Genomic DNA, 16,867 nt, shown 5'->3' with positions numbered 1-16,867 from the left:
ATAATTGTACACATATAATGGTCCTTATATTTTCAAGGACCTCTTCTTTATTTATTTTTATTTGATGCATAAAATATTTCTGTACATTATTTGTTTTAGCAAATTACAAAAAGTTCACTCACAATTTTCTAAACCTATCTTAAAGCGAATTACTTAAAATTTGTTTTCAATATTAAAAATATAGATAGTTTAGTGACAATCAAAGAATGGACCAATTTAAGTAGAACAATCATTTAGATAAAATAATTTTATTAACTAATATTTGCAGTACTTCGCATCAGCTGTGTTGTTTAGAATCCAATCCAAATAGTAAGTCACATTGGTGTATACACCTGGGTACTCAGGGTCAGCACATCCCACTCCCCAGGATACAATACCTACGGAAGGAAAACAAATAATATAAAACTATAATATAATATTAAATACTAAAATAAAACCTTATTCACACAATAACATATTGAAGCATATTTCGTTATTCATTTGATCTGTCTAAAATATATATCAATTGTAAGGGTAATGCGATTGATGAAACTTTATGCGATCGATGATACGAAATATTACGGTGTACAACCTATGGCTCTGGATGTATGGGTCATCAAAGTTGGGGTTTCGACTTCGTGAACGATTTCTTTATTGCATTTACAAACCATTCCATAGTTTACTTTCGTTTGTCTCAAATTAAAATGTAATAATAATTTGCTTTAAAAAATGAGTTTTCTCCCGAAAATTGTGGAAAATTTATTGACAATTCGTAGTTATGTGTAACAATAAAACTGTTACAGCTAAATCCTCGTTTTTCACAACCGCATTATGCAAGGTATTTCTGTAGTTGTTATGAAATATTGTACTAATTATAAGATGGGTAGAACGCGTGAAAAACACGTATAGGAATGCCTAGGTATACACAAATCTAGAGAATTCTCGTTAGAATACCTTCGGGAAAGAGATATTCAGGTAGGCCAAGAAGAAGATTGAGGATAATATTGCAAGGATCCCCACATTACAACACACGCACGTGTCAGCTCAACACGTGCTAATAATTATAAACAACCCAGCAGACAACAAGCCGACACGAAAGACACCTAGGAACACCGAAAGAAGACGGACCCCACGGAAGGACCCGAAGAGGACAAATAAAAAGGAGAACCACCGAGGGACCCAGCATCAGTCGTCCAACTGATCAAATCACCTACACCGCCCTGGGGTCGCACTGGACTAGGGATACACCTACCTTTCCCGAGATCGCACTGGACTAGGGGTCCTTTCTACAACCAAGCCTCGCGAAGCTGCCTTGAGCTGAAGGGGCTATCCTTCAAGACTCACCAGAACCGGCAGGTGCCTTGGAGACTGCCTTGAGAGAAGGGGCACCGTGCAAAACACCTATTTTCTCCTTACTTGGACATTAACAAGAGAGAACACTATTTTACTCTTTGTAATCAAACACGTTTTGTATTTAACAAATTTTATAATAAATTGGTGAAGGGGATAAATCTCGGTCCATTATTGACTCTACCAAAATCATTATAGTATAAAGCAATATCTAACGGAGGTGGATAAAATACATCTTGGCTGGACTAGTTTTCTACAAGATAAAATCCGATGGCGGGATTTAGTTCCTGCTGCGATAAACTATTGAGCTCCTTAGCCAATAAGTTATTTCTGCATTTATATAATTATAGTGACGGAAGCACTGGATAAATTCATGATTTCTTAATTCATGAGAATAAGAGGAGGTCGCAGGGTCGATTTTCAAGTGCCCTTTTTATTTCACACATTTACACGGGTCAGGTTTTCATTGAGCACGTGAAGCACAAATGTTGGTACAGGCCTTTTCATTTGGAATTTCTCGGTCAAAATTTGTTGATAGGAATTTTCGTGATACACCAGACAAATGAATAAGTCCCCCTGTAGTTCTGTGATGATCTTCCAACATCAGTTCACGAATTCTCACAATGTTTTCATCCGTTCGAGAAGTTGAATTATTCTCTGAGACAGGTTAGTCTACAAGGGATAATTCATTATTTATGAAGCTGAAAAATCATTTGTAAATCTGTAGTTTCTCAAAGTAGCTGCTTTGGAAGCTATTAGGACCATTAGAACTGTTTTCCCTGCCGTTTACCTTACCGAAAACTCTATAATCGGACATTATTCTAATATTTTAACCATTATAAAAAATCGACGAACAAGTGAGCGGCGCTGCATAAACAAAAAGCTATTTAACACTAGATCGTCACTCGAGTGATGCAGAAGGTTATTCCTAGTGGATACTCAGCTTCGGAAACATGTGCGTACTATAACGTCCACGTCCACCAGACAAAGGTTTGGTGTCCCTACATTTTGTACAGAATATTCGAACTGATGCATAATTTTAAGAATAAGTAGAAAATTAAAAACCCATTTAAATATAATTTGTTATAAAGGCATAAACTAACAATTTATAGATTATTCTATGAGACACTTACCGATTTGTTCTACAGTTATGGGTGATCGGATTACTTGTACTGTTAATGGTCCTCCGCTATCCCCCTAAAATATTGAAAACAATGGTTATAGTAACATCTCTCACAAATAAAATATTTTTAAAATACAAAATACTTACGTTAAATATAACATCTATGTACAATAAAACTGCCTTGATTGATAATTTTCTGAGAATTTTTAACAAACATAATAAGTGATTTTCTGAAATTCTGGAGACGAAAATATTACTATTTAGTAACAATTAATCAAAAATGGTTTAGAAAAATCTGAACGATTTAAGAATCTAAAGAAATCAAACACCAATACATAATCATCATCATCATAGGTATTCTGCCATTATTGGCAGGTCACTTGTTGCAACTCAGAAGCTTCCATGCTCCATGGTCTTCCGCTAACCTCTAAACCTTCATGTATGATTTTTCTGCTTCCATATCGTCCATTAATTGCAGTCTCCTTCGCCACTTCTTTTTCTTGCCACCATACCCTCTAGCACGTCACTCATGATACAGTTCCTTCTTAGCCAATGTCCTAACCAGTTTCTCTTCCTCTTCTTAATAATATTTAAAATTGTTTTTTTCCCATCACCATTTCTAACATCCTCTTATTCTTTTCTGCTCGACCCAGCTAATTCCCTCCATTCTTCTCCACTACCACATTTCGAAAGCTTCCACTCGTTTTTCATTTTTACGTAATGTCCATGTTTCTGACTCATACAACACAATACTCCACACGAAGCACTTTGAGTTTTTTTCTCAGCTCTTTAATCAAGGTTTCACAAAATAGTATTTTCTTCGTTCTAAAGACTTCTTTTGTCATTCCTATGCTTGCTTTTAATTCAGGTTCACATTTCATAGTCATTATTAATAATACTACCCAGGTATCGAAAACTAGTCACCTGGTCTATTTTCTTTCATCCTACTTCTATATTTGACACCGATCCCTTAGTTAAAATCACCATGGCTTTTGTCTTTTTAACATGTATTTTCATACCATACTCTTCACAGCCCTTCAGTTTTCTAACATTTTATTGACTTTCTTTTCAGATTCTGCAACAAGCGCCATGTCATTTGCTAACCCTATACACCTAATCACTCTACCTGTTACTGAAATGCAGTCTTCATTTCATAGGTTCTTTTTTTTACTACTCTTCTAGATAGATATTAAATACTGTAGGCGAGACACAACATCCCTGTCGAACTCTCCTTCCAATTACACTCTCCTCTGTCATTTTCTAACACTTACTTGTTGGTTCATATATAAGTTTCTTATGAGGCTGCGGTCTTTCCAATACAGTGTTCCTATTTACAGTGCTCTTTGCATTCAAAACACTTTATTTAAATGAACAACAACAATAAAAATGTATTTTTTTACATGGGATCTAATAAAGTTGAACTCCAATTTCCAACGGAATTAATTTATTCATTGTAAATATAAATTTTTGTTACATTTTCTGTATTGAAAGTTCTATTAAGATACATTGATACGATTACAGTATGAAATATTTATGGACTGATTAATTAGGTAAAGATTAAAAAGGACGGAAGTAAAATGAATATCTGCACTTGCTGCGAACTGGACAATGATGTAAAATCTGTGATAGCCAGCTTGTAATACATGCGGACCAGGACAAAATAAAAAACATATTTGAGGGCCATTTTCCATCACCCCTTCCCCGGGAAGAACTGTTCATTGAGTGTGGGTGAGTCATACATGTAAAACTTCGTTATTTATTCTTGTTTTATTTGTCTAGACAAATTGGGGCATAACTACGAGCGTTTGAAAGTAATTCTATGTGATCTCCATTTATGTGAAATCGGGCACACCAGGTCCACGTCTCATATAGCCTCGCTGCTGAACGGAACGTTAAACTCAAAATCAACTCAGCTCAACTTTTCAGAAATGGACTTCGTAACCAAACGTTTAAAGAAAATATACAGTTAAGAGTAAAATCTCTATTATTCAGATATATTATCATATCCAGCTACACTCTTAATGTTAACCACAAAATTAAAAACAAATCTTGATTATCCGCGTTCTGGTGAAGTATATAAGCCATTTGACCGTCATTGACGTAGATTATAATCTTTGATACTTTATCGATTGTTATTTTAAACTAACTTTAATAGATTATAATCAAAGCTATAGTTTTATATTTATATTTTATTTTTCTGACTCTATCGTGTCAGATAATCTAATTAAGACATATTGAACAAACTAATATAATTTATTACAAATCTTTTCGCTTTCATTTAATACACGATAGAGGGTAAAGTCCCATAAATTAAGAAGCGTCCCTCGTGACTATATGACTAATGTATGCGCCTTCGGCGTGGGAAACCCGGGTTCGATTCTGTCAGAGTCCATATGATTCGGAACCCACGTTATGCTGTAGACTACGTTCGTATTCATGGACCACATAGCCCCAGATCTGTTTCACACGCACTCATATGTGCAAAAACTTAATATTGTTTAGCAACCGACTCATTCTATCAGTTGGTGGCTCGCACGTCTCTTCTGGAACATTTCCGGCCCGACGTTGCATTTGAAGTAGTTATAGTGATTGTGAGATGCTTTGTAGCTGCACTAATCTTTACAACTCTTAATCCATACAAACTCAATGATTTAAGAAATTGACGACAATGTCTATATTGAGTATTGACCAACAGCAGGCACGTATGTAGAAATTTATTTCGAGAGAGATCCAAAGCTTTTTTGTGGTGTTCAAATTCAGTGTGAGAATAAAGTACAATAAAATTTGTAAAACCAACACTCCTCTGAACGTCCCTGGTCAACTGGAAAGGTCTAATCAAGTTACATGACAGTAATATGAATAAACAGCACTGCAAAAGTTACATGTATTGCGATGTGAAACACTGTCCTATCCACCACTCGTCAAACCTTGCCCACTGGTTTTTACTTCCATTATCTAAAAGTGTTCATGTATTTGTAGACACGTCTTCGACAACCAAGACAGTGGTCATGCCTTCCGAGACTATTATCCCAGAATCACAAATCTTCATATTGCTATTCGTCACTAGATAGACTTCCACTAATTATGGTTTGTAGTTCATTTAATTCCATTCAGCTTCAAGCAACTTATGATAGTTTACACTTATGATTCAAAATACTACATTTTTGTGACAACAGCCAAATATATATATATGGATTTCTCAATCTTTTTCCAGTCTGGGACCAGCGGCACCGATTTCTGTTTAGCTTTGAGAGTGGGGCGGGGTGAGGGACTGCCTTCAGGTGTGTGTTTTTACATTCACGCAAAGATATTCATATATTCATAAACTTATAACAGATCAAATCTTCCTTTACAGTAGATTCAAAATGAAAATTCATTTAAAATAATTGAAACGTATGGACATACAGTATGCCCTTTAAATTCTCGGACTGATTTCTTTTACCGCTTTTCTACCAACGCTATTTGTGGAACAATGATTGAATTACGTATTACTATGGCTACTTAACAGGGCGCAAATTGGCAGTAATTTAGTGTAATTACAGTAGTTTAGAAGACAAGAATTGTAGAAGACATCACTGTTGGTAGTCTGTATTAGAGTGTGAAATGGATAAGAAGACTCACTGTAAATAAGGAGCACTAGATGATCTAATAACATGCATTCGTCGAGTTCGTCCTGACCTGTACCTCACTCGGAATTTTCTCCTCCTCCACGACATCACTCCAGCTCATTCGACAACGACGACTAAACAGTCTTTGGTTCAAAAACAAATTATAAGTTTGCAGCATCCCCTTGCTCTCCAGACTTGTCTCCGCCCGATTATTTTCTGTTCTCCTAGCTGAAGTTGCAACTAAAGAGTTAAAAATTCAATACCATCAAGGAGATTCGAATAGTGTGACTGTCATGCTGAATAGAATTGACGCAAAAGTTTTCCAAGGCCACGACAATATTGGAAATACGTGCTTAGCAGTGTATTGCTTCAAATAGAGCCTGTTTTTAATCAACAAACTGGAAAGATTATACCAGCTGCCTTATTTTTCTTTAAATGACCTTAGTCCGGGAACTTATGAACCACACTGTATAAAATAAGTTTATTTTTAAATTTTGTACTATGTTAACATTTTATGTCGGAGTAGGGTCGGTCAACACCTTTCGGTGTAGAGGCACCAAAAAAAAAAAAAAAGATTTTGTCCCGTGTTTTTTATTAAAAAATCTCAATGAAACCGATTCAGCAACGAGCTCTCATGATTTAACAATACGTTGCCTTAATGAGTTCAAGGGCGCCCATCAGGGGGGGAGGCAAGGTGGGGTGATTGCCCCCCCCCTAAGAAGAAATTGCACTTGGGAATATTGAAAACCCAATAGAATTTTTACATTAGTTACAGCAAAATTTGAAACTATATTTGAAACTTCGCTTATACTCCCCCCCCCCTTGGAAACCACAACATGGGCGCCCTTGAATGGGTTGTAACTAAAATAATATTATTACAGAAAATGATGTTACTGCAACATTCATAATTTAACTATTACAGAATTAAACAATTAAAATGCAACAATATAAAAGCATAGAAACTACGTCAAAATTAGTTTATGTATATGCTACTAGAATTTGCAACATGACTTGAGAATTATTAATTTTGGGATTGATTTATGTGTAGATATTCACTAGAGACATAGCACATAAATGTTCATCTTGTTTGTACCTACAAGTACAACTAGAGTCTACACAAAAACATGTTGTTTTCCGTAAGTAAATCATATTTTAGAATAACTGCATGGAATCTTTGTAGTGACTAGTTGGTTTTGCACATATAGGCTATACATACACATATTAATACATAGTGTAAGCTTTTGGAATTATAAATATTTCGTTCAGAGGATGATAAAGACAATATCGCTGTTAGATTATAGTTGTTACAATGACGATTTTAAGCTTTAAGTTTTCGTCTCGTTTTACTAACGGAGTTACGACATTTTATCGACAGACCATTATTTATGTCAGGTTCAACTATATATTTCAAGGTTTGAAATACAATTTTAATTTATATGTTTTAAGAATTATGAGCGAATGCCAGTAATTTTTTTTTTCAGAGTAGGCAGCCCTAAATTGAATCTGAAATGCAATAAATTATTAAATGGAATTTTAACAGGCAAGTTGGTAATGAGTACAAGCATTTTTAACAGTCCTAAATCCATTTCTATACGTTCAAGAAATATTTATAGAACATATCGAAATTCACAACAACTTGGAGTTGTGTTTTGATTAGTTCACAGTATCTGAGATTAGTTCACAGTAGCTTCTGTAATTAGTTTACAATATCTTCTATAATTAGTTTACAATATCTTTCGTGATTAGTTCACAGCATCTTCTGTTCCTGACATCAGTGTGTTACGATCGACCGATATGATTTGAGACGGTGTTGACAGACGGAGAGTAAGACGATAAATTACTCTAAGACATAAGGTAAGAGTGCCCGTTAGATGATAAAACGCGACCTGTTGGATTATCTCTCTGAATGTTAAGTTACATAGTTGAGTTGCTTTGTAAAGAGTATGTGGGAAATTAGTACGTCTAATTTTTTTTTCGCACAACTTTATGAAAATATTTTAAAATTGACTTAATAGCAGAATAAATCATTTTATGACTAAATTAAAAACATATAAAAAGCAGAAGGAAAGCTTAAAACTTACGTATAAAATGTAAAATTTGGTAATCCTAGACAGACGGTATGAGTATGTTTTAGAAAGAAAAAGTACGTAATATTCCCTTGTATCGAATATCTTGTTATACATACGACTAGATATATTTATGTGGTTTACTCATCAATTTATTTACTTGGTTCTCAAGCGAAAATAAGTGAATTAATAATCATATTTCATACCGTGCAAGTTCCAGTGCTATCTGCTGCTGCACAGAAATTATCATCTTCGATTTCTTGTAGAGTGTATTTGGTTCTGTTGACACACGCCTCTCTGGTCATCGTCCTCACTTTACCCTCCATAAGAACTGCTCCGAATTTTCCTTTATCAGAAACTCTGCCCCAGCTCGCCACGTGTAAATGGTGTCGGCCATGTTTGTATATACCTATAAGACAAGCAAACTATATTTTATTTTTATAATATTTTTTTTTACAGAAGGACATATTGATTGTCGTAATTCTACAATAATGTTAACACATAATTTAAAAGAAAATGCGCAAAGACGAAACATAATCAAACGATCTAAGAAAATCTACAAAATCCAATTTTTATAGTACAAATAGATAAGTTATTCCTGGCCAATTATAACTGGTCAATAGCATGCACATATTAGGATGAGAGTAGTGCTAAAATACACCCGATCAAGTCTATCATTATTACACTATATGTGAATAATGCACACACTTCCGCTGAAAGTTTTCGGACATCCTGGGTTCGACTAATCCAGCCATATGCAACTGCTGGCCGCCGGGCCAGTCCCGCCCCCGCGGAACTCCTTCATTCCTCCCGCCTGATTCCTTTATTCAAAATATGATTCTTATATAATCTTAATCTGAATTGGAAATATTTCCTGACAACTGATGTCCTCCTTTGGAAAATATCATTTGCGTTAGAACATCCAGTGTACCACTTAACACTGAGAGACTAGTTCAGAAAATAGAGAATTATATTTTCCACTAAAATGGTAGATTTTTTTTCTGCGTTTATTAGTAAATACCATTATGATAATTTTTGTGTTCTTATGATATTAGTGCACGCTGAACCATTTTCTACATTAAATATGACCATTCGATTGTTATGAAAATTTTCTTCATTGATTCAAAGGCCCTCGACTTTAGTAAGTCGTCTGTGATTGGTCAATTCCCTCTTCCAACATGCACATACCTGAAAGAAGCATCTCTTCAGGAAATATCATTTTGGCACGAGGACTTGGCTGCCGTGTGACAGAGGTACTCCTGTATAAAACGTAACATTTTGCGACAAGTGAATTACGTCTGATATATATTGCAGATTATGTATCTAATTATAATTATCTAAAATGGGCACAAAAGGGCAATTTGTAATAATGTTACATAGTATTAAAAAATATGGAAAGTGAGGTAACATAATAGTTTTATTTGAGAGATATAGATACACGGAATCAGTGCAGTGACAGGAAATCGGAAGGAAAACAAGTTTTACATCTTTGCTAACGTTTTAGAAGCCAAAAGTCATATTTTGAAACATGTTTTATAATGGTTTAGAATGCCCAATTTCTGCTAGGTGTAATAGCAACGACAAGTACTTACATATACATTCTCACTGGACAATTCTTCACGTAAGGCCGTGCAAACATTTTTCAAAATATTTTACTTTTGCTTTTTTAAACGTTAATATATTGACAAAGCCCGAGGCGCAGATCAAAAGTATGTGCAATTTTGTTCTAAAGTCCACATATTTTGTTATTTCAGAAAAGCAAATGCAGCGTCGGATACCGCCATTCTCCGTCTCTAAGTAATGCAGGGTTTGTTTACTAGGTGGCAGCAGTTGAGTCACAGTGCCTGAACGAGTAAGACGTGATAACCCTGGGACATGCAATTTTCGGTTGAAAAGCAACGGGTAATTGTGAAATTCCTCACCGTATATGGACGTTGTGCAGCCGATATTCATCGCTAATTGGAAGGTGTGTGTAGTGATAGTGCTCTTGCAGGAAACATTGTTAGGAAGTGAGTGCGTGAGTTCAAAGCAGGGCGAACGATTGTGAAAGATAAGCAGTAGGGATGGCCAAAATTTTCCGGATTCCGGAAATTTTGTTTTCCGGAATCGGAAAATTTACTTTCTGGAATTCGGAAAAATTCCGGAATTCGGAAAAAATTCCGGAATCCAGAAAAATTCCGGAATTCGGAAAAATTCCGGAATTCAGAAAAAATCCGGATTTCGGAAAAATTCCGGAATTCAGAAAAAATCCGGAATTCGGAAAAATCCCGGAATTCGGAAAAATTCCGAAATTCAGAGAAAATCCGGAATTCGGAAAAATTCCGAAATTCAGAGAAAATCCGGATTTCAGAAAAATTCCGGAATTCGGAGAAATTCCGGAATTCAGATAAATTCCGACATTCGGAAAAAATCCGGAATTTAGAAAAAATTCGGAATTTTTCCGATTTTACTCTCCGGATTCCGGAAAGTAAAAATTCTGGAATTGGCCATCCCTAGCTAGTAGCTGTTAAAAGAGAAACACAATAATGAATATATATACTGTATTAGTTTCTTGTAGTTGGATATGTCTTTATCACTTACGTAGACAATTGCTACTGCAGTTATTTACTGCTTTATGAGGAAGGTCTTATTTTCACACACAAAAAAGTCGCCGGTATGTCTCAAACATTATCGCGTTCCCACCTGCAGCTGCTCCAAAGCACTGCAAACTACTTTTTAACCAGGCGAAAGGCAGTGAAGGAAAAGAAATCTCAACAAATATTCTAATAACATTCGCTTATTGTCAACATACCTACAGTGAGCGCAGAAAGTGCTCGTACACCATGCATACTTTATATTGAAAACAGCTAGCATGAGAACGAGAGGTGGAAAATATATATATAACCAGAATTAAGACTACACATTCATACATTTTATTTCTATATACAAGAAAAAGGCCAAACAAGGACAATCACTGTTTTGCTCAGAAGAAAAGAGAGAATTCCTTTTTTGTAAACGCAAAAAGTCACCGTACACTTATGATTGAATTAATGCTTATAAAGTATATTACGTTATTTAATATTTTGTGGGATTACCCTGTGCGTTAATGATTGTCTGTAGTCTTCGTGGCATTGATTTCACCTGTAGTAGTTCGTAGTTCTGTAGCTTCGGGACTATAGAAGTCAGTGGAGAGCTTTTGTGAACGCGGCATTGAACCTCCGGGTTCCATAGGCCATAGAGTTAGTTAGTTAGTTAGTAGCTTCGGGACTGATTATGTCCCATTCTTCTTGAATAGCTTTTCTCAGGCCTTCTTTAGTAGAGAAGCTGTGCCTTCTGATTCTTGTCTCCAGAACAGACCATAGATGTTCTATGGGGTTCATGTCTGGGGATTGGGGAGGTGTGCGAAGCTGTTTCAAGGATAGAGTAGCCACAATCGAGTATTTTCCGCTGTATGTTTGGAGTTGTTGCCTTGCTGAACAATAAATTGTTTTCTGTGCACTAGTATGGAGATTTTCCTTTAATATGTTAATATACACTTTGTGGATCATCACTCCATCGATAAAGTGGAGACGACCCACTCTTGAGGCACTCATACAACCCCAGACGAGCACGGACCCTCCTCCGTGTCTTACTTTAGGGACGAGATTTTGAGGATTCATCTCTGTATTCACCTTGCGTCATACCATACGCCTCCCATTGGATTCGATAAGATTAAATTTACTTTCGTCCGAAAATATGACCCTATTCCAGAAAGAAGCATGATCCCTTATCTTTATACTCTTTTTCAAACTTTAGTCTCTTTATACGATTTGTCTTGTTCACCCATAACATTTTCCTGGCTATCCGACCATGATACCCTGTAAAAATTCCGCACTGTACTGGCTGATACTTTAACACCGCGTGTTTCCAGATCCATTGCCAATTGCACAGCACTACTTTTCGGAACCTTTTTTCTTTCCCTAATAATGTAACGTTTATCTTGTTCACTCAACACTCTTGGTCTTCCAGTTTTTTTTTTTTTTTTTTTTTTTTTTCGCACAGTGATAGAAACATTATACATCGCAATTATTGTTTGTACTGTTGAACGAGGTCTGTCTGCAAGGTTTGCTATCTTTCTCAAAGATTTACCTTTCTTATGCAATTTAATAATTACTTTTCTTGTCTCCTCATTTGTTTCTGTTCGGTTGCTTCCCATTTTGACAGCCCACCGTGCAGTTTTTTCACTCCTATTCACAACTAAACTCATTCTGTTATTCGTCATGCTATACAGAGGTGTATAATCAGGTGAATACTAGTGAACCCCAGTTGTGGTATCTTTGTTTTGTATTCGTACGTCAGGTGTACGATCTCTTTTTGCGTCTACTCTATACACTTTCTACGGAATTTATTTACTTTCTTACCATTAAACTTGTCTTCGTGGTTCTTTATTGATATATTCATAAAGCTTAGTTTTCAGTATTCATATTGTGTGTGTTATTACACTTCTTAAATTTTCTGTTTCTTTTTCGCAGGCATTCTCGTTTCAATAGCATAGGTGTACGAACACTTTCTGCGCTCACTGTATGTACAGTAAATACAAATTTATAATTTTTGACTTTACGAAGTATACAATGTAATTGTTCAATAATTAACATAAGCAGGCATTCATTAATTTATATTAATATAATAATTAATAAAACTAATAAGCGGGTGATTGATGACTCAGTGGTAGAGTTTTCATCTATGGTATTCTAACCCAGGACATGTGGGTTTTCGATGGCTAATTTTGTGTTCGAAAATTTTTCCGGTGGTAGGCCTACTCTTGGTTCCCTTTCTTATATTTGTTCCATCATCACTCATTAACGAATTTAGTTTATCAAAATTCTATAGCCATATATTCATTCTGTCCGTCAGTGAAACAAACAATCTCAAGAACTATCTGATGGATTACCATCAATTTTGGCCACGATGTACAGAGTCAATAGTTAAGAATCGAGTTCCCTGATGAATGTAATATTCAAACCGGAAGCGGTACAAATCAACCATTTCCGGTTTTAACGTTAATCATTATATAGTAAATATGGTAATAGATAGCAAGAAACGGTTTCCAGTAATCGACATATATAACATTCATGTAGATAGAATGTTACCCAATTTGTGCATCTGCTGAAAATAATGAGCTTAGGTATTTAGAGAGCATTTTCCGCTTTAGAAAATGTGTGCTTGGTAAAGAATGTAGAGAATTAGCTGAGTCAGGCACGTAGCTAGAATATGGTAATAGGAAGGGGGGGTCTGTCACGAAATACTGTGGTTATTTACCAGGGGCTCAATCATTCTAAACTATTTTATTGGCAACATATATTGGTTCGTTTAGCCAAGATTTCTAATGGAGGGATGATATGAAATACGGTGGTTACACACCAGAGGCTCGATCAATCTAAATATTTTACTGACAACATACCCATATTGATTGGTTAGGACAATAAAATGAGGATATATTAGTAAGTATTTTAATAAGAAGCTATGAAGAAATCTCGAGTAAAAAATTATAAAAAGTATTGAAAAAGATATAGTCTTCCGAGGTCATTCGAACGGTGTAGAGAATTTTGCGTCTGGGAAATTTGCGCCCTACCTCAAGAACAGGGAAAATTGCGCCTGCAATGTACCTCAACCGGGAAGTTTGAGCCCTGCGAAATAAAAGAACCTATTCGAGCTTACGCATTTGCTCGGAAGGGCTGACATTACAGCATAAACAATCCTCCCCCCACAACCATGCCATTTGTGGTTTATTTTCATTGTGGCTATATAAGGGGACAATAAACTTCAATATAAGCCAAAAGAACACAACGGATCAACGCAATCACTGCTTCTTCCAGAGATGATTTTGGGGGAACACTGGCCTCCCCAGAGCTCTCAAAGTGCCCCCTCAGAGGAGACCAAAATAATACGTCTATAATATAATAATAAATAGAATAGTACCAGCAGTGACCCCCTCCGGAATACTAAGTGTGCCCCCCGGAACATTTTTTCTGAAAGAACGACTGAACGCAATTGTGTGTTTAAAGTGTAATTCCAGCAAGTAAACACACTGTACATAGTTTTCTTGATAATATTACTGAACTGATTTTACATTCACTTTACATTTTCTTTTCTATATTTTGTGTCCTAAAAAGCCAAACAACTCGCAAGGATTGCGAACAGAGATATCTGGGCAGAGCCAAACAGCCTTTTGTAGATTAAATTATACTCTTTGATTATATTAATAAATAATTATATATCAGTCATTTATACTTTTATTGTAAATTTTGTAGTATAATGAAAAATTGTATTTGTATGGATTGCCCTTTAGTGAACTAAAATTGTATTTTTTTCATTTGTTCGGAATATTATAACGGATGGAGTAACTCACTGAGACGATGAGAGGCAAGCCTAGTTCAAGTGTGAGTGGAAGTTACTTTACACAATACAAAAATAAGTTGAATTGTAGGGCGCTAACATCCCAGTGCAAATACAGTAAAACCTGTCTTCAACGGACCCTTTATTAAACGGAAAACTGTCTTAAACGGAAATATTTCACGGTCCCATGAATTTTGGAGAATAAAACGTGTAAAAGTCCCTTCATTAAGCGGAAACTGTGTTACGCGGACAACGGAAAGAAAATAAACATTTAACGGAAAATTCTGAGTTCCGGACTACAGCGTTTAGACATTCTCTGAGACATATACTTTACACTCTCTGCGATAAAATGTTCGTTCTTTTGTTAAATATTTCTGGACAGTGTTGACCTTCCCCAACCACTACTCATATTCACCCCCACAAATTGTCCTTAATCCCCGCAACTTAATCAAGAATCATACGGAATGTCGGAAAGAAGAAAACGAGATAGAGGAAGAAGAGTAATACGATACCGAGTTCGAAGAAGAGTGTAGAATAAATACATATCAAGATGCTCTCAGAAGTATAAAGGAACTGCAAAAATTTTGCCTTACGGAAAAATGATTCTGATTCAGTTAGTATAATTTCTCAGGCTAAAGTGTATGCGGAAAGTCAAGCAGCCAAGCAGCAATGTACACAGATAACTCTGCTTGGCTATTAGAAAAATAAAGAAAACGTGTGCATAGTATACTTTGTATTCATTTTAATTTTTTGTGTATTTATTCGTAGAAGAAAGAAGTACTGTGATCGAACAATGTACATACAGCAACATATTTTCTCAGTATGCCCCTTTATAAGCATGTATTAAAAAAAAGAAAAAAAGAAAGAAAGGATAGGTCTACCTCCACTAAGCGGAAACCTGACTTTAACGGAAATTTTTGCAAGTCCCGCTCGATTCCGCTAAAGACAGGTTTCACTGTATATAGCCGGCGCATTTTCCCCTCTTTTTGCGGTAGGGCGCAATATAAGCCAAAAGAAAAAACATCCCAGTGCAAATATATTGCGAGCGCATTTTTTACTATTTTTGTGGTAGGGCGCAAATTTCCTGGGCGCAAAATTCTTGCATTCAAGGAAAATATAATGTCCGTGAAGTTGACAAGCCACTTATGTCAGACTCCAATTTCGACTTTAAACGTTGCTAGTGCTATGTTAGTGTTCGATAGTGACGCAAATCGTTAGCACTCCACAGATAACGTGTGCTTTTTAAATAATGGATATGTCTTCTAACTGCATGTCAACACGCCCACTTCTAAGAATCATCTCAAAAATGAGGTTAACCGTTAGAGCAAGTAAGTGCTCATTAGTGCCATTAACATTAACGTTAATGCCTCCATTGTACGGCCCTTTGAGTAATAATTACACCACGTTTTTTGCTAGTCTCAATGGGTCCCTATATTCTCGCGAACATTCTGACGTGCCCAAGTTAGTTACTTTTTTTTTTTTTTTTTTTTGGAACTATTGTTTATTGTTTATTGCTAGTCTGCAGAGTAGTCCTTACATTAATATGCCATTGTCCTTGATAATCATTGCGTATTTACAACCAGTTTGTTATTACTGTTAGAAGATATCAAAAAACAACAGATAAAATCTACTACTTAACGGTTCATATTTTTCTTTTACAGTACACAAACGATTAATAATAATAATAATAATAATAATAATAATAATAATAATAATAATAATAATAATAATAATAATAATAATAATAATAATAATAATAATAATAATAAGACTATTCTAGCATAAAAGTTATCAATTGCATCACACTGGCAACAAGCGACGCATATTTTAACTTCATAAAAATTCGTTTCTCACGATTTTCTGGAAAACTGCGTATGATATCTTCATTCTGTCAAGTTGTTTATCTCAGTGTGATATATGTATTACCTCTGGACAATATCACAGTAAAACAAACAAAAATTAAATATTAGGAGTGCATCGTATTTTTGGACTACATCTCATTAACCATGGGAAGATTGAGTAGTGTATACTTTAGGATGTAAGTTTCAGCTTAACTTGCATCATACATTCTTCGGATTACAAAAAGGAAATTTGTTCGTTTGCATTTGAACAAAATTCTTAGGATTACAAAAAGAAAAAAATAATTTTTCCGAATTCCGGAATTTTTCTGAATTCCGTAATTTTTCCGAAATCCGGATTTTTTCCGAATTCCGGATTTTTTCTGAAATCCGGAATTTTTCCGAATTCCGGAATTTTCCGATTTTACTTTCCGGATTCCGGAAAGTAAAAATTAGGGAATTGGCCATCCCTAATAAGCAGAGAACTGACGCTAACATTGCCTGTGTTGAAACTTTCATCGTAGGAGATAGGCGTGTCACTATGCAGAA

General features: G+C 35.5%; 1 protein-coding gene across 1 annotated transcript in view; it reads right to left on the bottom strand.

Moving 5' to 3' along the window:
* Positions 1-255: 255 nt before the first annotated feature.
* LOC145684559 (coagulation factor IX-like) overlaps positions 256-16,867 on the bottom strand; it is a 31,933-nt gene continuing 15,321 nt past the window's right edge. The window contains exons 2-4 of the mRNA XM_081756952.1: positions 8,333-8,535; positions 2,463-2,526; positions 256-377 (exon numbers count right to left, since the gene is read on the bottom strand). Coding sequence (XP_081613078.1) covers positions 256-377; positions 2,463-2,526; positions 8,333-8,535 — 389 coding nt within the window. The remainder of the gene's footprint in view (positions 378-2,462; positions 2,527-8,332; positions 8,536-16,867) is intronic.

The sequence above is a fragment of the Thermobia domestica genome, chromosome 5 (genome assembly GCF_964235325.1).
Source record: "Thermobia domestica chromosome 5, izTheDome1.hap1.1, whole genome shotgun sequence".
Classification (NCBI taxonomy): Eukaryota; Metazoa; Arthropoda; class Insecta; order Zygentoma; family Lepismatidae; genus Thermobia; species Thermobia domestica.
This window is presented reverse-complemented; position numbering and strand designations above follow the sequence as displayed.